This window comes from Parasteatoda tepidariorum, chromosome 4, assembly GCF_982258835.1.
Source record: "Parasteatoda tepidariorum strain Cologne lab strain chromosome 4, Ptep-v5.0, whole genome shotgun sequence".
Taxonomy (NCBI): Eukaryota; Metazoa; Arthropoda; class Arachnida; order Araneae; family Theridiidae; genus Parasteatoda; species Parasteatoda tepidariorum.
The window spans coordinates 39,872,915-39,896,175 of record NC_141758.1 but is presented as its reverse complement, the minus strand read 5'-3'; the positions used below and the strand labels follow the sequence as shown (position 1 = coordinate 39,896,175).

At 26.1% G+C, this 23,261-nt stretch overlaps 1 protein-coding gene across 1 annotated transcript; it reads left to right on the top strand.

Annotated features, from left to right (window-relative positions):
* The first annotated feature begins 799 nt into the window (after nt 1-799).
* Nucleotides 800-22,087, top strand: LOC107448657 (protein MEMO1). The gene is made up of 9 exons (XM_016063959.4): nt 800-1,043; nt 5,801-5,885; nt 6,693-6,761; nt 9,203-9,315; nt 12,417-12,528; nt 14,213-14,349; nt 14,959-15,035; nt 16,249-16,353; nt 18,778-22,087. The coding sequence occupies exons 1-9, from the start codon at nt 983-985 to the stop codon at nt 18,913-18,915; spliced, it is 897 nt and encodes a 298-aa protein (XP_015919445.1). The 5' UTR covers nt 800-982; the 3' UTR covers nt 18,916-22,087.
* Nucleotides 22,088-23,261: the final 1,174 nt, after the last annotated feature.

The window sequence follows — 23,261 nt, the reverse complement described above, 5'->3', positions numbered from 1 at the left end:
TTCGTTTGCATTAAAAATTAGATAATTGAAAATCTTTTTGAAAAATAAATGATATGAGTACAATTGGAATTCTTAAACATATTATTACTAAAATAATAATAACATACCTTATAGCGAAAGGAGAAAAAAGGTTCAATTGATTTCATTCTAATTTTGCCATTTACTTTCAGTATTTCCTCACAAGCACAATAATCACATTACTGCCAACTGTAAAACGATACAATTTTCTTTTATTTTACAAAATGTATCTTTATCCTCCATTTTGCGGTTTTTGTTAGAAAATTTAAACTACTGCTGCAGCAAGATATAGAAAATTGAAATTTTCTTGATGCATTTTATAACTTCATTTCCTTAGTATGTTTAATGATATTTGATATTGAAAATTGGCAAACTAAAATTATTTAAAAAAAAAAAAAAAAAACGATTTTTCTTTTAAAGAAAAGGAGGAGAAAATAGGAAAGAGAGAATCTTGCAAAATTTGAAAATCGTTTTTTGTTTCGGGAATAATAAGTTATGAGTGAAGAAATTCAGAAAGAACAGGCTTTTGGATCACTGAAATTTAAAAATCTGGCTCTATCAAATTTTCAAACCTGAAGCTTTTTAAATTCTTTCTTTAAAAAAATTATTTAATCATAATAAAATTTATCTAGCAGTGTACTGAAAAACTTCCTTTGTTGTTGGGTTATTTGTATATTTGTGCGACATGTTTTTATATTTGAGTTTTTAAGAATTCATTTTACTTTAAAAGGTTTCGTTTCAGTTTCGGTTTTTCTTTTGCTTTATATTCAAGCAATAAAACATCTCAACTCTTCTCATCGATGAACGAGCTTTTCTACTGCTGAAATTAGGCGTAAACAAACTTTTCTTTGTGTGGATTCGCTTTTCAATTTCAGCTATCTTATTAAAGTATAAGCTGAAGTTTCTTTATCTTTGATATTTAAATTATTTATTGTAACTTTGTTTTGTCGTAAAGCTCAACAAAATGTCTTCTCAAAATTCTGTGAGAAGAGCTACACACGCTGGTAGCTGGTATGTCAGTTCAGGTGAAAAAATTTACTTAAAAATTGAAAATTAGACATTAAGGATTTGATCTAATAAATAAAATAATTTTTTTGGAAATATTTAATACTCTATGGTGTCATATTATTAGTGTCCCATTATTTTCATAACAATAATATCGTCTGCCAGGAAGAAATTTTGTTTCTAAGTATTATTTTTTCCGTTTGTAATTACAAAAATTTTAAGCTTATTCCATGTTATTACTGTAACTAATAATGCTAACACTGTAACTAATAACACTGTAATATATATTTTCTTAATTTGAGCAATAATTCAAACTCGCATTCATAATTCAAACTATTATAATTTCCTGTTGTTGACCTCAATGTTAAAAAATATATTTTTATTCGAATTCCTTCCGCCTTTTTAGCTTTTTTATATTTAAATTATATTGACTAAATTTTTATAATGTTCATTAGAATCAAACTTATTCCAAATCATTATGAAACTAAATCAAAAGATATGTTTTATTTTCTTTGTTTGCATATTGAAACTAATATAAATTCTATTATAACTAAAAATATGTTTGATTTTAATCTTAAATATTAGGTTATTAAAATTAATCAATATTAAAGTAATAGCTCTGAGTAAACTAAAAACCTAAATGGAGGTTAAAATATTTTAAATCTACAGAAATAACAAAATTCTATGAGAAATAAATTCCTTCTTCAAACAATGTTTAAAAACTTAAAATGAAACCTAGAATAAGTGGAGAAACTGAATATTTCAATATTAAACACAAAGGTAGAAAATTATGGGTGGTATTGTGTAGATGATAAACTCCCTTCCTCTTATTCTATTTGCACATTTAACAACTAAAATGGAATTTTGTGGGACTGCAGTACACCTTAAGGCTACTTACGATTGGTATTTTAAGCTATTAATAATATATTGCTGCAAGCTACTAATCACATATTCTAAATTTAACATTGAAAAACTTGAATAAATTTAAAACCAGGCACTTTAAGATTGATAACCTATGCTGTAAAATCCATGACCATCAAGGCAATGCACATTTTGACAGATGCAATACCTATTGAAGAGTTTATTTAAGTATAAGCATTAATATTATTTGATAAGCTTATTATAAATGATAACTGGTTAGAATATAATGCAAATCAATTTAGAAAGTTAAAAACAACCAGAGTTTTATTTGAAAAATCATTGAGTATCACCTTGATCTAGAAGTTTCACAAGGGGATTTCTGTATTATGATCTGTGGCAGAAGAATCATCAAGTCTTGGCAACTTCCAGGCTGCGGCCCATGAGAAATTTAAAAAAAAAAAAATCACAGAAAGGGACTAACTTGAAAGGCGTAACTCGTAGCCACCCCTCGACAACCATCTACATATTTTTTAAAAAGAATTTTGCAAGTTTAAAATCTATTTGGCACGCTGGTGATTGTAGATCATGGTACGCCAGATTATGGTACGGTAATATCCCCATTTCAGGCAAACCTGTGAAAATATTTCAAATTATAAATCTGGGAGATTTTACTTGTACACTGTAAAGAACTGAATTAATGCATCAAATGAAGAAAAAATATGCTAGAGATAAGGAGTTACATCCATGAAAACTATATAGTAGATGCCTCATTTATGTATGCAGCCATTCAGCTAAGAAACTGACATGGATTAGGGACAACTTAGAAGGAGAACATTAAACAATGAAATCTATTTAAACCTTTTCTCATTTTATCTACTAGGTATTCAACATAACATCTTTTGAGGGAGGGGTAGAAACTGTTTATATCTATATATTTAATACCTGGAAAGCAACATAACTTCTTTTGAGGGAGAGGTAGAAATATTCACCACACAACAATTAATTACAAGAGAGAACAGTTTTAAAAAAGCAGTTGCTCTGTCAGTTTCCATCTCTGCTATTCAAGCTATAATTGTCTTTAAAATTCTTAACTTACGTAGTTTACGTTTTTTTTTTAAAGAAAGAGATGGGTAAAGAAGTATAACTACAATAGCTCACATTGTAAAATTCACATAAAGGAAATAGCTGAGCAACTAATTATAATAGGAACTCAAATTGTTATTGTTACTAATGCCACTTGCTAATATCAGCAGGCTTGTTTGGTAAAGCCAAGAGAATTTAAGGCAGATGGTGCGTTTCTAGTTTGTCAGTGGCACCATCTATTGCCAATAATACAACTTCAGCCACATACATGTCATGGCCCGTTTTAAAGGGCGGACCCATTTATTCATCCACAGATCTTAATTTTGACCTGCACCAGAGAACAATCAATCTCCAATTCAGTAGAGGTATTGATTTGTTATGGGAATTTGCAAGGCTTAGTGTCTCAATAGATTTAACATGCAGCAGCCACCATTTACTACACGGGGTGTCTTCGGCCGATGGGGATCAAACTCATAACCTAATTGACATGAGCCCAATGACCTATCAACCAGGCTATCCCGGCCCTCTACTGAAATAGTACAAACATCAACTAGAGCTGCAATGACTCGGGGGGATTGAGCGTTCGCCTTCCAATGAGGCGAGCCGGGTTCGAATCCCAGTCGATACGAATTCCACATCCGACTTGCACTGACCACAATGCTGACATGAAATATCCTCAGTGGTAGACAAATCATGGGTTAGAGAGTCCCCTTGCCGCCAGGCTAACCGTGGGAGGTTCTTGTGGTCTTCCTCTCCATGTAACGTAAATGCTGGTTAGCTCCATCAAAAAAAGTCCTCCACAAAGGCAAATTTCTCCCAATATGCGATCCAGAAGTTACCTTGTCTTCTGGATTGGGTTAAAAATTTCAAGGCTGCAGAGTTGAACATTGGTAGTCGTAAACTCAAAATTTGGTCGGCTGTTCAACGACGGATATATATATATATATATTAAAAAAAAGAGATCAACTAGCAGAATCTTTTTCATTTCAATATCAAGAATTATAAAAAAATAGACAAAGGAAAAAAAAGTAAGACCCTAAAAGGAAGAGTGGAGAAATGCTTTTATAAATATCCCTTCAGCACTAATAAAAACAAGTGTTGCTACTTTTTAGTTTTGTAGCAGGACGAGGCTGCCTATCTATACATCTATTCATGTTCAAAATTTAATTTTATAACCATATAAAGAATTGTTAACGTATCATTATTACCAAATTTTATAAATGCAAAAAAAAAAAAGAAAAAAAACTGCAAATAAATAATAAAATATTAATTTTATAATCAAATACGAAGTATGAATACACAGAAAAACTCTTAGGTAATACACAAAAGATATTTCTTAATCTATATTTTTTAATAAATTTTTTATTTTTAAATACTGAATCATAAAACAAAAATTTATAAATAGGTAAATATTATTTATGAAATAAAACTTAAAATTTTTTTAAACTGAATTTTTATTCATAAATTAGTCATAAAGTAATCATTTATAAATTAATAATCATTGATACAGTAATGAATCATATTCCATAAAAAATTAATAATTCTCTTTTGACCTCTCTAATATTCTGAATTGCAAGTTATTAAAAAAGGAACATTTCAAAATGCAATTTTTAGTACATATTTATTTTTAAAAAGCAAAATTTGTAACTTCTCATCTGTTTTTAACTTGTTACTGCGAAATAGAAGTTACTTTTTGAACATTTTGTTAGTTTTAAAGTATTATGTTTAGGATTTACAAATGTTATAACTTTTCAGTTAAAAATCAGTCCTTATTATTTTATTATTAAATAATGCCTAATTTTTTAAATTTTTTTTTTCATTTTGCTATATATTATTAGCAAATTTGATCTAAAGCAAATTAAAAAAAAAAACAATGCTAAATAAAAAAATGAATAAAAGCATACAGAAACAAATCTGTAATAAAAATTAAACCAGTTGATTAAAATCTTTAAAGTTTCTTTTAATGTATATTTTACCTTAAAACAGGATATTCAAAAAACTAAAAATAATATTAATGCACGTAATTTAGATATAAATAAACACTTTTATTTAAGGAAATAAGAATGATTTAAATCCAAATTAAAAATGATTTATTTTTATGTAGCGAGTATTAAAATTCTTCATAAAACTATAAATAATTTGAAAGTAGTTTTCCTAAAAAGAGAAAATAAGCAAAAAGCAATATTGGACAACATGAAATTTTTTTTTTGACTTAAACTATTCTTATAATATTTATCACTAAACAATCATTTTGGTCATATTTAGTTTCTTCCATTTTGTCCAGTTCTCCACTTTATTCCAATGTATTTGAAGAATTTTTTTTTTCTTGAATGAAATGCAAACTCTGTGTACATTTATAACTATGATAAAATTGATAAGTAAAATAAATTGATATATATCAATCTGTAATCTATATATCAATCTGTATCGATAAGTAAAAATAAAGACTGCTTTAAAAGAAAATTTATACTTAAGAAAAAAAAAATCAAGTTATATTATTCAAAAAATCAAATTATGCTAGTATAATCTATTCTTTTAGTGTTCATTTTTTTTTGTTCATAATTTCATGTGAATTTATAAGAATATAAAATTAAAATAAAAAAGTGTGCACGCATTATCGCTGGCACTAAAATTTGCTCCAAATATATAGCAAAATTTAATGATACATTTACCAAGTTTTTGGAAAAAATGTAATAAAACAAATTAATGTACATAATTTATTAAAAAGTGTGACAGATACCCCTAGTTCAATCACATGTTATCTTCTTAGTTAGAATGATAAAATGTACTATTCATTTCTAGTATTTTTAATTTTGTTCTTTAAATATTTCAGCAAAAGAACTGAATAACCAGCTTGAAAATTGGCTTAATATTGCTGGTGAACCAAACCATAGTCCTGCTCGAGCTATAATAGCTCCGTAAGTTATTTTTAAAATTATCTTTCATTTTAAATTAGTAAGTCGTTTTAAAATTGTATTTATTGTGGCGACATTTTGTTGGAGATATTTCTTTCTTTTAAGTTATAATGATCTCCAATAAGTCATGACACTGAAAATCGGTAATTGATGTGAGCAGCTGTAACTCTGCTCATTTTGCTATCATATCATTGTAAACTGTTTCACCAACTATCATTTATTGTTATTTAATTTATGTTTTTAATAATTTATTCAGAAGGACAAGTTTCTTCCACATTGGAAAAAACCACCTCTTCCTAAACATGTGGAAGAAAATAAAACACTTTTTCAAAAAGAAAAATATTTTAAGCACTTTTTAAAAAAAAAGTAGTTTCTAAATCAATCAATCAATCTAGTTCAAGTAAAATTGTTGATTTCCAAGCCATTTGATACATCATTTTTAGTAAGTGACACTAAAAAACAACTATTGAAAAAATAAACAAATTTAATGGATTTCTTTACGGAAAAAAAAATTATATATATATATATATATATATATATATAATATAATTTCATAAATTTTTTGTAGACACCTAACGTCTCTTAGTTTATTTAATATAACTTCTCAATCATTATTACTTGGTTTGTTTGAGCCCTGGCAAGATTTTCATGCTCAAATACATTTGAATCTAATTTTAAAATGAAATAAAAATCTTAAAATTTTTAACAATATCTCATGTTTTATTAAAAATATATGATCTGTTTTTATGATTATAGGCATGTTATAAGTAGACGTGCAAAAATATTTTTATTTGTAATTTTAATTTTTAGGCATGCTGGGTATCAATATTGTGGTGCTTGTTCTGCATTTGCCTATAAACAAATTGACCCCACCAATGTGTAAGTAAAAATATCATTATTATAGTATATGTTATTATGCACTGTTGTTTTAATGTTTTTAATTGAATCGTGCAAGTATATATTGAAACTGATCATGTTGTGGGCTCATTCCAAATGAAGTTGAACAAAATAAAAAAATCTCATCATAGGTTTTCATTAAATTTTTAGTAGAAAATTTCTTGATAAAAAGCCTAAAATAATTTTTTCAGAACTTTTGGACCAAAATTAAATATGGTGGGCAGAGGTCCCACACCTGTGCCAATGTATGCTAAAATCAAAAAAGCTGATACAAATGTATTGTTTTGGCAATTTTTGTGCCAAAACACAAATTTCATTAAATAGTAAATACTCAATATTTACTATTTAACACAAATATTGAGTATAGACTAAAAACAAAAAAAACACCATTTTGATTTTTTTTTATTGAAAAATATTTAACTTACCATTATGAGAAAAAAAATTGAAAACAAAAACTGCTTTTGTGTTGCAAATAAAAGAAAAGAAATCTGGAATTATTTTGGCTAAAAGCTACTTTAATTTTTTATTGACTAAAAACTAAAAAAACTTGATTTCTTTCTTGATATTGAAAAATGTCATTTAAAATTATGAAAAAAAAAATTAACAAAAAACACCTTCTTTATTGAAAAGTATGATTTTTAACATAATGAGAAAAAAAAAATTAAGGCAACAAAAGTTACTACTTACCAGTGAAAAATTCTTGAAATTTGCCAAAAAAGTTATTTTAATAAAACTTTTTAAAAAATTATTTAAATATTTTCAGCATTTTAATTATCTATACTCTTTTTCTTTCTATTGAAATTAAAATTTAGAAAACTATAATAATACAGCACGCAAAATTCAAAGACCAGGTTTTGGAATTGTGGAAGAATTTGTGGGTTTTGACTGTTTTTAACTTTTTCTAATTTTTTTGTAGCTTAAGTGCCTAAAGAATAATCTAAGACTTAACATTAGTAAAACCTCTTATGATTCACCGAAAATAAGTGGACCAAATTTGAAAATGTATTTCCAACTAAATTCTGAATCTTATTTTGAACTAAGATGCATTTATTGTATGTTATATAATTTTAAACTGTATAAAATTTCTTTAATTAAAATATTTCATTTGCTTTTATGTTGCTCAATAAAATATTTATTTTACTAGCTGAGTACCTGTTCTTGATACAGGATGAGAACAACAAGTAAATAGTCTAAATCAGTACTGAACAGCACTACAAGATGATGCCCAAAACTGAAACGCATGTGCTAAACACTATAAATAAAGCTAAAATAATGTATATTGTTAAAAATGTATTATTTTTTGCTTTTTCTGGTGACTTGACATCCTTAGATTAAACAAAAGACGTATTTAGTAACTTATCCCATCAAAATAAAGATTATTTGGATTTAGTATCATTTGTCATGATGCTCTTTCTCAAAGCCAATTCATGATAGCCAAATTTCACCACAATCTAGTGATTTTCTCCTGTTTTTATCCACTTTGAAGAGGCATGTAGAATCTTTTTTGCTCAGTAATATTAAAATTGCACCAATATTATGCAAGTACCAAATATAAAGATCTTTATAATGCAAATCTTGAAACCTGGGGCTTTGCATTTTATGGAATTTTGTGTTATATAGATAATTTCACTTATCGTTACTTGATAAATATGCTAATACTATTCTGGAACAAATCAAACTTAAAATGCTTTGAAATAATGTTTAGATACAAATACTTTAAAACACAAAATGTACACTTAAGTATTTATTATTAAAATTTTTTTTTTTAAAAAAATTTTCTGCAGCCTTATCAATTTTGGCTTGTATAGCTTTTAAAATTTTAACCTCTTGGCAAATAATTAAACAACTAACGTTAAAAGTTAGTAGTTCTTGTTTAGTTATAAAAATTTCTTACCCGCAAATTATCATTGTTTATACCCACAAAGCTAGTGTGATTCTTTTTTAGAATTGTGATTTATAAAATGGTGTTATATAAATCTTCTACTGTATAATTATATAATATTTTGAATATATGGTATCTATTAGTGTTATTATTTTAATTGGTTTTAATTTAAAATCAATTAAAATAATAACACTAGTTCATATTACCAAAATTAATCAAGCATTGTCTGGTGTCTTTGAACTTGTTAGAAAATAAAGTAAATATTGAGCTATTTTTATAACTTTAACTCATTTATTTTTTCTCAATTTTATGAAATTGTTTTCTATGACAATTTCAAGATATCAAAGTGGTTGTGCTTCAAGGATTTGCACCATCTATTTTACTTAAATTTTGCAGTAAGATTTCATTTTAAATTATTACTTGGCTGTAATGAGCAAGCTTAAATTCCATATCAATTTTGAACGTGCAAACAACTCAGTTGATTTAAATTTTGTTTAATGCCTTCTTTCTATATTGGTTTTTCAATGTTGCTTAATTTTAGGAAGCACGTATTTATTCTGGGTCCTTCTCATCATGTACGCCTAAGTGGTTGTGCCTTGTCCCCTGTCAGAATTTATCGCACCCCACTTGGTGATCTTTCCATTGATGAAGAGAGTAAGATGTTTTAAAACCTTACTAAATGTTTTTTTCTTCATTTTTCTTTGAACTGCAGAACGTTCTGGAATAAAACTTCAGTTTTTAAACTGAACACATTTAACTATTTTTATAATGTATTAAAAATTATTGTGGTGTTTTTAGTTTTATATATTAGAGCCTATTATTCGAAAGTGCAGCTTTTTTTTTAAAAAACTTTTTTTATGGTTATTATTTTTCTGAATTCAATTTAAAATTTACGTTATTTCAAAATGTAATGGGGTAGGGCACTATATAAGTTCATTGCAAAAAATTAGTTTTCTGAAAACTAATTTTTAACTACAGTGAAACCTCCAGGAAGGACCACCTCTATTTAGGACCACTTTTGAGAGGCGTGGAATTTTTTCCATAGACTTTATGTTGAAGAAAACCTCATGGAGAGTCCATTAAAACCCCTATGAGCAACTGAGTAAACCTTTGCACCGAATGCAGAAAAGGTAATAAGGAAATGCAAAAAAAAAAATAAATAAAAAAATAAATAAATAAAAAAAAATTTAACAAAACAAATAAATAAATTAAAATGTGTTCAAAATATTTCTGAGGCTTTTATTCAGAGTGCACTAAAGCAGATGCTATCAATGATTTACTTCTAGAGTTGAAAGTTAAATTTAAAAAAAAAAAAGTTATTTTGGAAAAAACAAACTCACCTCTTCTCATCTTTTAAAGCTAACTAATTTTTATGAATAAAATTAAATGCAAACTTTAACACAAAACATAACTGTTTTTTAAAATAGCTTTATCATTCATAATTGGTAAAATTGTTTTTACCCATAATTATATCAGTAAGGATCATTTTTATAGACACTAAATTTTCTTAATGGATAAGTCTTTTCGTGACGCCAACAGAAGTGGCATTTCCACACTAAAAAAATTACACTGACTAAAATTAAAAGCATGTGCAAAAAATCAAGTACCTTCGATAACAATTTTGAAGTCTATGGATGTAATCTCTAAGAATGACCAATCTCCTTTCAACGGCCATTTTATTGTGGAACGAAGAGTGGTCGCTCCCGAGAGGTTTCGCTGTATTGAAAGAGTTTATTTTCCAAGAATATTTACAGGCAATAAAAAATACTATTTATATTATCAGATATTACCAGATAAAAAATATGATACCAAAAGTTAAAGAATCTTAATCAGTTTTAGGATCAAGAGGAAGATCAAAAGGACAAAATTTGTGTAGTTTCTCTCCATAACATCAAGTATAGAAAAAAGTTTAAGAAAAAGATCTGCTTGATTTTGTATATAGTATCATATTATAGACATTAATGTTCAAAATAATTTTTTAAAATAACTTTTGGTAGCTTTTATTAAATAATTGAGTATGAATATCAATTTTTTTTATAATTCATAATTTTGTTTAAATCCTCACTAACTTAAGTTTTCTAAGATTATAAAAAAATCACATTTAAAAGCTTGAAGTAAAAATTTTTTAAATAAAAATCATTAATTAATGATTTTTATTAAACCTAATTAAAACTTTTTTGTGTTCTTGCAGATTACAGGTGTAGAAATTAAGAAAATTTAGTCACTGGTGTAAAAGATCAGTGATTAAAGATTTCACTAGTCTGTTGACATTTTCTCTGGTTTGTTTACATGTCTATTAGATTTTTTTACAAAAATACTTAAATCAATAATATTTTTGTAAAATATTTCATAAAGGTAAATCATACTTTATACATCTAGATATTTTATTGTTATGTTTTAATAAAAGGGTTAACAATTACTTAATTATAATGATTAGATCAATAAAGATTGAAAATAAAAAAAATCTTTAAAATGAAATTAGATAAAAAAAAAAAAAAAATAGAATGTCTTATATTCAAAATTATATGAAAGAACTTAGATTTAGTTCAACTACTTGACCAAAACAAAAAACCAAAGCAACGAACATTCCTTTACGTCATTCATCTTGAGGACTACTGATAATTACAATATTTAAACTAATGATAGGTTTTTAATAAATTAATGTTAAATTATATTGAGGCTTTATTAAATTAATAAATTCTATAGTTGTTCAAGTCTGATTTAGTGGTTCTAGACCAGTGAACACTCTAAATCTGATTTTATGCAATGGAAATAAAATATTTTTATTAAATTCTTTTAGCGATGAAATTTGAGTATCATAGACTATGCAAACATTGTTTTTTTTCTCCTTTTTCGATTCTACTTTTGAATTTTCAGATATTTGACCTATTATAATACCCCAGATAACCACTCGCCATGTGACGAATCAAAAAAAAAAAAAAAAAAAGTGGGACCTTAAATTGAATAAGCAGCCGGGCACTTTTTTTCCCATTTGCTTAACCTTTTAATGATAAAAGTACATCAATCTAGAAAAATACTCTAGAAAACAGAATTTGCACAAAAATGTCCTTTGTCACCTACCATTCAAAATTTTGATCCTTCAGAATCAGAATCCATCACTTTGTGTTGGAAAGATTCATGTGGAAGGAGAGTTTTTTAACAATTCACATGTTTCAAAGTTAATTAAATTTATTAGCCTTCTCAAATATTTTTACATAAAGTTCTTTTAAGTCAGTATGATTAACTAAAATTTGTCACCTATTTATATTATTTTTATTGTTGAGTTAACTTTTAATAGTCCTAGATTATTTCTAATATGATTTTTTTAAAAAATAAAATTTAATCCAAGCATTATATATAAGCAATATAATAAATATTTTTAGAACCGATTGCAGTCTGTGAATCAGGGGATTGTAAATAATTCTCATCTTCTCTGAGACTTAACAAAAAAAAATTTTGTTGTAATTTATTCTTAATTTCTTTAACTCATTCTGATGGAAAAATGAAAAATTTATGCATACACTTGTTTTATGTAATTAAAAGTTTAGTTTATAGGGGATTAAACAAACCATTTTTATCCATGATTGAATTTATAAAACTTCTAATTTAATTAAGAGCCTTATTTTTAATTCCATCAATATATATATTTTTTGTGGTTTGCATCTGAATCGATTTATTTCTAATTTTTGTATCAAAGCTAAAGAATGATGTTGAGTGTGTTAAGTCATTGTAATGTTTATTTTATTTATTGTTAGTTTATGATGAACTGTACAGTACACACCAATTTGAAGAAATGAGCCTTCTCACTGATGAAGATGAGCATAGCATTGAAATGCATCTTCCATTTGTTGCTAAAGTGATGGAAAAGTAAAAATTGTTAAAATTTTGCTCTTTATTTGTCTTAAAAATCTTTTATATTGTATATATGCATTATTTTAACTGCAAAATGAAGTATACTTGTCCTGTTGTTAAAAACTAGTAAGATTTAAATTTAAATGCCTTTTAAATATGCTTGCAAAGTTTTGCTTTAAATTTATCACTTATTGTTGTAATGTACAAGAGCATGCTGATGGCTATATTTGTAATTTTTTGAAATGTGAAATGATTTATTAAAAATTTGATTTCGGAATGGTTTAATTGTTTGAAAAAATGAAACACATTTTTTATTACTGTGTTAGTAACTAATTGTAAAATTTTGTGAAAATTTTTATCTTGTTGTGTTCATTTTCACCTAATGTAAGCTTCACTTTTTTTCGTTTTGTACAATGTTTCTGTTGTATGCAAAAGTTATGAAATCCATATAATATATTGTTTAAAAACACATAAATTGAATAAACTTAATTTAGCATATATTAATGTACAATCCTAATAGTTTAAAAGCAAGATCTGAAATACGTGGATTACTTAGAGCACACAAAATTATAAGAAAAGAAATCAGGAATCAAAATATCTTTTTTCTAAATAAGCATATCTTTATTTGTCACAGAATTTGGACAATATCTGAATCTTAAGTCTTGTATTAGTATAATCACTTTTTGACAAATTTTATTAGCAGTTATTTTATTGGAAATCTATGTGATTTTGTCAATCGCTGTTTCGACAGTATTGCTGCTCATGCCCACATTTTTTAAAAATTCTGTGTTTTTTAATACAATAAAATAAAGGAAATATTTATGCAGAACACCCAAATATTTTAAACCACAAATTTGTCATCAATACGTACGATTTGGACATCAATACTCTATGACTATGATTTTAAAATTAATAAATTTGTTATCAATATTCTGTTAATAATTGACCTTTTTGTTGATGAAAAGACAAAATTGTTTCAGTGTTCTCCCACTTGTAACAATTCAGTTAAAAATTATACAAAAATTGCTAACAAAGAACTAAAAAATAGAAAGAAAAAACAATTTTGATAGTTAATAAAAATTCAAGTCTTAGGAAGGCCTATAACATCTGTCACGTTTTTATAATTTATCTTTGGTTCGCTTTAAAAAATTCTGAATTTTTAAAATTTAAGTAATGAGTTTATTTAAAAATGTTTTTATGAAACCTTTAAAATTGTTAGAAAAGATTTTTAAATTGTTAAAAATTTTAAAAATTGCTGTAAATATTCAAAATTGTCCTGAAATGACTGTATTCAAAAAATTTGCTGAATTATCTTAATCGATATTTTTTTTAAATTTCAATTATTATAAATTAATAAATTTTTTTCCAAAAAAAATCAAAATTGTGATTGAACTAGTTGTTGCTTTTAAATGATCATACCCAGTGTTGTATTATAACAAAGTAAAACATCTATGAAATATATTATTTGTATTTTAATTATTGCGTTTTTTTTTATTAAAATTTTTTTTTTTTAAATTTTAAAATTGTTTTATTCAAAAGGAAGAATATTAGAAAAAAAGATAATTTTTTCTTCTAATTAGCTGTTCAATTGTGCTAAGCCACATAAAATTAAGTAGAAAATAAATGATGTAAAACAAAAGTATAATTCTTTTATCTATAATATCTCATATTATTGTTTTCTATTTTTTTGAACATTTAGTCATCAATTCACTATTGTGCCTGTCATGGTTGGATCATTAAACCCAGAGAAAGAAAATATCTATGGCAAAATATTCAGTCGTTACCTGGCAGACCCATCTAATCTGTTTGTTGTTTCATCAGATTTTTGTCATTGGGGTAAGATTGATTTTGTTAATTAGATTTTCATGCTAATTGTGGGAAAGTGCTTATTGTTTTGTTCAAATATTAAAGAATTTAATTTTATAAATTATATTTTAAAGGCATAAAAGTGCAACTTAAAAGATTTTGAATAATGGTTTCAAACTCAAAGCTCTCTACCACATTTCTCAAATTCTGCATTAATTGTAATTTAACAAAAATAATTTTTAACTCTGAAATTTCTTATATGTTTAAGTGAACTTGTTAAGATACAAGACTATTTCAACTGTAACTGTGCTTTCAAATCTCAACATAATTGTTATTTTCAATTTACTAATAAATGAAATGTATTTTTTAGAATATTATGCAATTTAAAATATAGAGTGGATCTTAGTTGAAATTTTAAAAAAATAATATTGGGGTATATTTGACACTACTGTCATTATTCTCTTTTTGTTTATTTATTTTTTTATAAAGTTGGTACGTTTTCTAATTAATGTATAAAAATTATGTTTTATAAATGCTTTTTTTTAAAAAAATAAGGCAAAATAAATGTTAGTGTTTTTAAATATTGTATATTAAAATATTTTGGAATTAATATTTTTGTATGTGCAAATGTTTTTCCAGGTGCCCGCTTTCACTATCAATACTATGATAAGTCATGGGGACAAATATATCAATCAATTGAAAAGTTAGATGAAATGGTAAAGTGAATACCTACTATTATTATTGTCATGAACTACTATTAACTTATTATTGTTATGTGTTACAAAGTTCAAAAGTTCTTTTCAAAGTGATTATTGAAAATTAAGAAATAATAATATTTGAAAAAAGATCAAAATATATTTTTCTATTTTAGAATACATCAAAAGTGTGTTTTTCAGCAGTGTAGAGTCTTCTATGTCATTATTTTTTTTTTAACATTATGAAAGTTAAAATTATGATAGCTTGTAAAAATTTCATAAATGTTGAAATCAACATTTTTACTCTGTATGAAATTTTTACTCTGTAAAAATTTCATAATTGTAGAAATCAACTATGATAGTCTTAAGAATTTCAAAAATATAGAGAGCAAAAAATGATTTTGTAGAAGTAACTCGAGTAAGAATCAGATAATTAGGTCATTATTCAACATTGTTATGATGAAAAATATTTTTAGTCTTGTGAATATTTGAGGTAGAATATTGATAAAAATATGTTTTTTAACTTTTATTTATTTTTTTCTAGTCTGAAGTTAAGGGAAATGTTACAAATTATATGAGCAAAAATGTGCATTTGTTGTAAATAACAACTAATATTTTAGTTTTAAATTTGTTAACTAAAACTTATCCTATTATATCACGTAGGATAAGTTTTAGTAATTTAACAATAACTCTTAACTTATTTTAAAAAAACTTTTGATTTTATCTGTAGATTTTTTATATATTTGTTTTTTTACAACTATATATACTTTTCAAATATCTTTTAGCTGTTGATTTGTAATAAATATAACTTAGATGAAATTGCAAGATGTGCAGAATAATATGTAATGTTTGTTTTACTTTAGTTTATATCACTCATTTTATTTTTGTTCTTAATGGTTTTCTGTCTATCTAGCTTTGGAATTTTGATTAGATATAAGTTGAGAGATGTCAGAATAGCCAAGTTTTTAAGGAGGGAAAAAACTTTAAAAAATTATGTATACTTGTCAGATGATAATGTTAAAATCATAACTGCAAAATTACACAAACTTATAAGTTACTTTGTTTCATATCTTCGAAGTTGCCTTTGATATAAATTAAGTACTAACTATAAAAAATTATGTTTTGCTCTGAATGTGTATTATAAAAAGTTTAAATCATGATGTAATTTTGAAATATAGAAAGTTCAGAATCTTTTTTTTTCTCATTCTTTAAATGAAATATTTATTTACTTTAGGGCATGAATATCATTGAAGAGATGTCTCCCACAGGCTTTTCTTCCTACTTAAAAAAATATGGCAATACAATATGTGGTCGCCATCCAATTGGAGTTTTACTAAATGTAAGTACTTTTAACAATCCATCTAAAATTTTATCACCGAGATAATAATTATATTCAGGGGTCTACAAATCTCAGTTGCCCTTTGGACATGGTGCATAAGACACTACAGCTGACACTTAATATTTAAGATAAAAAGCATAAGGCTATAGTATCTGGTCTAACAGTGGAGGGTTTTCGTGGATTTCTTTTTCATGTAATGCAATTGCAGGTTAGGTTCTTCAAAAAGTCTTATATGGCAGCTAGTTTATCACAATGCTTGATCCAGGAGTTCATTTGTCTTCTGGATTGGGTTCAAAATTACTAGGCTACCCGAGTTGAGCATTGATTATAGTAAACTCGAAACTGGGTCGGGTATCCAACGCCGGCTGTTATAAAAGAAAATAAAACTAATAGTTTAAGCCACAATGGCTCAGAAAATAGATCGTTCGCCTCTGAATGAGGTAACCCAGGTTCAAATGAAAGCTGTGGCTGGCTGTTATATTTGTTTGCTGGTTGGTCCTAGGCTCGCTCTAACCAGAGTGTTGACGTATATCCTCAGTGATAGGTAGATCATGGTATAGAACGGCTTGCTGTCGGATTAAACATGGAAGGTTTTTCTCTCCATGTAATGCAAATAGGATTTAGTTCCATCAAAAAGTCCTCCATGAAGGCTTGTTTGTACTTGATCCAGGAGTTCCCTTGTCTTCTGGGTTGAATTTAAAATTGCAAGGCCGTAAATTTAGAGTTTGGTTGACTGTTCAATGCAAGTTATAAAAAGAACCTAATAGTTATATAAATTTTGTTATCTGCAATTAAAGAATAGTTTTAATGCACAAGTGGCATGTAAATGGCCTCATATAATTTACCACAAATCAATCACTAGTCCATAAATTTATAGATATTGACTCTCCTAGTGTCTACTATTTTATGTCTTTGGTGGATAAAATCCTTACATATTTGTAATTATATGTTGTATTAGTTTTATCAATTGTTGTAAGTGTAAATTGTACACGACTTTTATTTGCTTTTATTCACCTTTAAGGTTTGTTTCCCACATCAATTTCGTCTAGCTTATACAGCTCTGACATTTTGTATTGCTTTATCTCCCAGTTTTATATCACATAGATTAGTTTGGGTTTACATATTTTTTTAGATCTTGTGCCATTAAATGATACTTTAAATTCAATTCAAATTCATAATGTATAGTTTGGTGTGATTTAATTTTCTACCTAGTTTCCCAAGCATAATGCTGCAAACCATACATTTTTATCCCATTCCATCCCTTTTTTTTTTATTGATTTTCAATATTCATCATTCATTTTTGGGACAAACGGTATGCTTATAAGTGAGTATATACAGTACTTATTTGTCAAAATTTCGGAATTTTAATTTTCATGCACAATTCTAAGAATTCTTGTATCTCACATAGCCATAGAGTTACAGCAAACAACTTCCAAATTGTCTGACAGAAATGTATCAGTCTTTTTCTTTACTTGGTGACTTGTCAGACTTGTCAGAAACTAGTTGGTTACTTGTCAGAAACTAGTTATTTTATCATGATCATGTAAAGTCTTCAAAAACTATTCTACATTTTGTTAGTGTATACAGAGATGCCAACTTGCTCCGCACAGCAAATATATATTTTAAAGTGGTAGTTTATCAATTGTGATTCTTGGTTTAATAAATTCAATTCAGTAGATTTTTATCCACCACTATTTCCAAATAATTCGTAGGCTTATATAATTTACCACTTTATAGTACTTATGTCATGCTATAAATTTTAAGAAGCAAATCAAATATAGTAAAATATTTGCAAAATTTACTTTGTAGTTATTTACCGTTCATTTAATTATTTTGGCGTGTCCGGAGCAGTTGGCATCTCTGTGTATATAGTGCTTAAAAATATTTTTCGAGTGCTTATTTTTTGTTTAGAGATTTGGCTATGCACCATGTACTAGCACAAATAGCTTGAATTTAGTGCCTAAATATAACTAGGCTAGTTTTTAAAAGCTAATTATTTCCCAAAATATATTATTATTCAACATAATTTTTTGTGACTTATCATGGCTATACTTTTTAAATTCCGCCACATGTACATGCCTTGTAAATCACACTATGTGAAGCTTATAAGTAAATTTTTGTTTAGTTCCTTTTTGGTAAAACTTGGTCCTCAGCTACAGTCAGTCTGTCTGTCGTAACTCTCAAATTACATTAGCTACAAAGATTCTAACTTATTTACTAAATTTAGCAATGAACTTTCTGTACCATGTGGCTTTGACCGTAACTCTTAAAGGGTTTACGATTATTGTTTATAATGAAATTGTATTATTAAATGTGAACTTACCGATTATATACATATTTTTAAATTACTGATGTTTTTATTTATGGTAGATAAATATTCTTAATGATAGTTGTTTTAGTGATGTCAAATTGTTTATTTTATAGGCTGTTTCATTATTGCAACAACAAGGCAATGGACTTAAACCCTCCTTGAAATTCCTGAAATATGCTCAGTCTAGCAAGTGCCTTAGTAACTATGATTCCTCTGTCAGCTATGCTGCTGCTTCCCTTGTGTTTGCTTGATAGTAGTTGTCTGATTAGTTAGACAAAGAACTATTAAATGAAGTTTGTATATGAGCTCTTTTTATTTGATAGCTGTTTTGGCAAATATCTTTGCAATATATAATCGAGGTGGTACTACACAGTGGACAGAATTTATCTTCTTTATTTGTTATCATGCTGAACTTATGATATGATAAAACTATCAGTTTTTTTTTTACATTTTTGTTTTTACTGAAAGGTGTGAAGCAAGAGTTGTGAAATATGCCCACTAAATAATTTTGTTCGGTGCTTTATAAACTGTTAAAAAAGTACTTTTTACCTTAGTCAGAAAAAAAGGTATCTTTCTTTCATATAAGTTTTTAGGACTTAAAAAGGTGTGTGATGTACAGTAGTCTCCACTTAATGTGATCGCGGTTAATGTTATAATTCGCGCACATTGCTATTGAAATCAATTGGTCTAGATTTTCTCCATTTATTTGTATGTTCCAATTATCACTTTCTGTGATTATTTCATTGTGTAATGTTATCAGCATTTTTATTTGCCTTTTCGAAAAGCAGAAAATTTAACATTTGGTTCCAGTATTAGAGGAAAACATTGTTTTCTAGAAAATTCATGTTCACTAGAAAATGTGTACAATGCTAAAGATACTATGTTTTGCAAAACATTACCAGAACATGCATTATTAAGTGATGAAATGTAAAGTACAATGCCGCTCGGATGATTTTAAAAAACAATATGATTAAGAACAGCTTATAAATGAGCTGCTTCTTTGGAAAAATAATAGACAATGAACAAGTGTTGATTTTAATTAATGTTTTTTTTTTTCTTCATATTTTTATGTATTGATGAAAATATACAGTCATAAATATGAGTTTTTTAAAAATTTTGTTTTGAAACTCAATATGTGTGAGTTAAATCTGGAAATAATCTAATTTAGTAATTTATGTATTGTTATCAATCTGTTTATATTATCAAAATCATTGTGTCCCAAAGTGATCACATTAACATGAAACTACTGTATATTTACATTATGTGTACCCTTTTAACAATGATTCACAGACAATTTTTCTAATATTTTAGTGATAATAATAACATTATTGTAAAGATTTACAATGTAATTATTACTATATTTTCTTCATACTTGGTTTTGTGTATTATTGAACGAGGTATCTTGTTAAATGTTTTATATTTTTCTTGTAGAATGATTGTATTAAAAAAAAAAAAATCTAAGCTGTGTACAAGTTTTGAATATCATTGTTTCATAATAGCTGTAGCTCTGAGCTATTTAAAGGATGCTGAACAGATATTCAGAGCTTAAAAATTGCAAATAAAATCACATAAAATAATTTCTAACATTGATGCTTCTAAATATTGATGCTTTACATTTCCAAATTTGTGGAAGAAAAAAACATCTTTATTACTTCTACAACATATTTTAAACTTAGGAGAAATAAAATTCTTGATTGAAGCAATAAAGATAATGTTCTTAGATAATGTTTCAATACAAAATTTTCTTAGTCAGATACAATAAAATGTTCTTTTTTTTCCTTCCCAATTTTGTTGGATTTCGTTAAGTTTTTAACTGTTCTATATCTATCTTTTATCGTGAACGATAGTTTGAATTGAACTATGGTGAGACTGAAGGAAAGCCTAAATTTCTATTGTGGAAAATTATTTGATCATACAAAATTTCATGTTTTTTTTTTTTTTTAAATTTCTGAAATAATTCATTTACATAATTTCTTTTCTGTTTTAAGAAGTTCGTATTTGTTACACAACTGCATTATATTCAATATGAAAAACAAATTTGAAAAAAATGTTTCAATAAAAATTAAAAAATGATCTACTTTAAATTTTTTTTATTCAAACTGGGGTCTTCATAACTCAAGATCATTCCCTCTTTCTTATTATAGAAGACTAAAACAGTTTCATATGTTTCTAACGAAGTAAATTTTAATATTTTATTTATAGAAATATAGCTACTTGTTATGGCATCTGAATTTCTTAATGTATTTCAAAAGTAGAAGGTTATATCATATTTCTGATTATATTAAATTGTCAATTTTATCTTATAACCATTTTAATTTTTTCAAATTAACCATAAATTATTTAATAGAACATTGTTCTTTTGATTTCACAGAAAAAGTTTGACTATCCAGCTAATCCTGGAAAAACAAAATTTTAGATATTTGAATGCTGGAAATCTCAATTGTCTATTTTACCAAATTTTTTGGAAAAAAGATGAAATTTTATCTGGAATGACGCTTAGTTTATTCATAAAAATTGAGATACAATATTAGAGAGAAGCAGAAAATAATTGGTCACATTAAAAACTCTTACTCATTTATTTAAACATCTAAAATATCACATCTCTATGTTATTCTATTAAATAAGGAAGAAATGATTTGCCATCATAAAAATGCTGAAAAAGTTATAATAGACATTAAAGAGAAAGCTGTATGAAAAATAAATTAAAGAAAAATGAAATTCGAAGTTGAAAAAAGCATGAAAGGAACAGAAAGAAAATTGTTTTTATTTCTTCATAATAATCTTTTTTTAGTACTTTAGACCTAAGTCCAATGTATAAAAATTTTTTTTTTGTAATATAAACTTTTGAAAATTCTGTTTATCTGAGCTTTGTGGATAGTCAAATTTTTATTATATTCCTAGTTAATGAGCATTTTTGCAAAAAACTGTAAAAACAACCTGTGTTCTGCTGCATTTATTCATTTTAGCATTGTACCACTGAAATGTCCATTGGTTGTAGTACCATATACTTGACTATTAACATGTGATAAGTTTTCTATATTTTTGGTACAGATAAACCTGCCTTTGCACAATAGAAATGTCTTAATTTGTTTATATATTTCATATCCTATCTTTATCATAGTTCATTATTTGTTATGTTTCGATATGCTCATTGTATTATCTGTTTTGTTGTTGGGGTGAACCAATTCTTTTTCCATTTTATATTTCACATGTATAACTAATATTTTATGTTTATTACTTGGGTTATTTAGTGACTTTTTAAAATGTTCTTGTTAATGCGATTAAAGAAAAGAAAATACTTTTGAGTGTGGCCCTGGTAATAACATACACAAAGGGAGTGTTGCATAGTTCAAACTAACTTCTATTTTAAAGAAAAAGTTGTTATACTTAAAAAAAAAAATTAAATAATCTCACTTTCAAATATATACTTAGTTATTTATTTCATTATTTTTTGCATTTCATTTTTATTTGAGCTATTGTTAAACATTTTTGTTTTGAATCATTACCTATACATAAAAAGATGTTGTGAAATTAAACTTTTTAAAAAGAAATTTTGCATGTAAAATTTTAAATTCTAGCATTAAATTTTGTATAAATATAATATTAAGTTGTAAATATATTTATTTAATAGCTTTTTTTTTCTGTTGAAAACAATTCTTTTTTTTTTTTTTGTGAAGATTTTTCATAATTGAAAGTTAATATTGAATTTAAAATAGTTTTTTAAAATCAAACTTGAGGGAATGTTTACAATACTGTTAGTATTTATGTGCAAAATTAAAGTAATAGTTCAATGTTGGTATTGTACTAAATTTGCAATACATTAATTTTATGCCATTAAGAAACAGATTAAATTTTCTTAAAAATTAAACATAATCTTAAAAATTCATATGTATATCACTATATTATGGGTGCAATATGTTTTAACAGTTATTTAACGCTAACTGAAATTGTTGCTTGTTTAAATTTCCATACTTTAGTGATGCTTTCAACTCAGTTTTTCTTTCAATAGCCCTTCTTTTTTTAACTTAATTTTCTAAAGGCAAGCTCTGTGACATAATGTTAAATATTAAAACAAAATAACATGAATGACACAAACAAGCATACATTTAAAAAAAAAAAAAACATTCTTGCAAGCAGATATGATCCAATATAAGTAGCACTGCTGCTTAGTTAATTCTACCCTTCAGTTCAATAAGCAATATTAAAGTCTGATATTAAATGGCTCAATGAAATGTTTATAATGGAAAGAAAGACATAAATGTTATTTTTGAAGCACATTTTTAGCACAAGTATAAGTTATAATTTTATTTTATCTAACCCTTTCCCTCTTATCTAACAACTTAAAATTAGAAAATTATTATAAATTCTTTCTTTTTAAAGTTTCTAATTTTTTAAGTACCATTCATTTAAATTCAAACTAAGGCAAACAACGTTAAAGAGCACAAAAATATTTATAAAATACATTTATACATGTATTTTAGAAATATTTTTGTGCTCTTTAACATTGTTTGCCTTAGTTTGTATTTTAGCACAAACACCGCCCACTTGTGTATTCATTCATTTAAATGTCTGGTGCAATGATTTTACGAATTGTCTC

Bases quoted from the DNA above. Each gene is read 5' to 3' on its own strand.
- LOC107448657 (XM_016063959.4), top strand. From the start codon at position 983: ATGTCTTCTCAAAATTCTGTGAGAAGAGCTACACACGCTGGTAGCTGG. The intron at 1,044-5,800 runs GTGAAAAAATTT...TAAATATTTCAG, and splicing joins TAGCTGGTATGTCAGTTCAG to CAAAAGAACTGAATAACCAG. The intron at 16,354-18,777 runs GTAAGTACTTTT...TTTATTTTATAG, and splicing joins CAATTGGAGTTTTACTAAAT to GCTGTTTCATTATTGCAACA.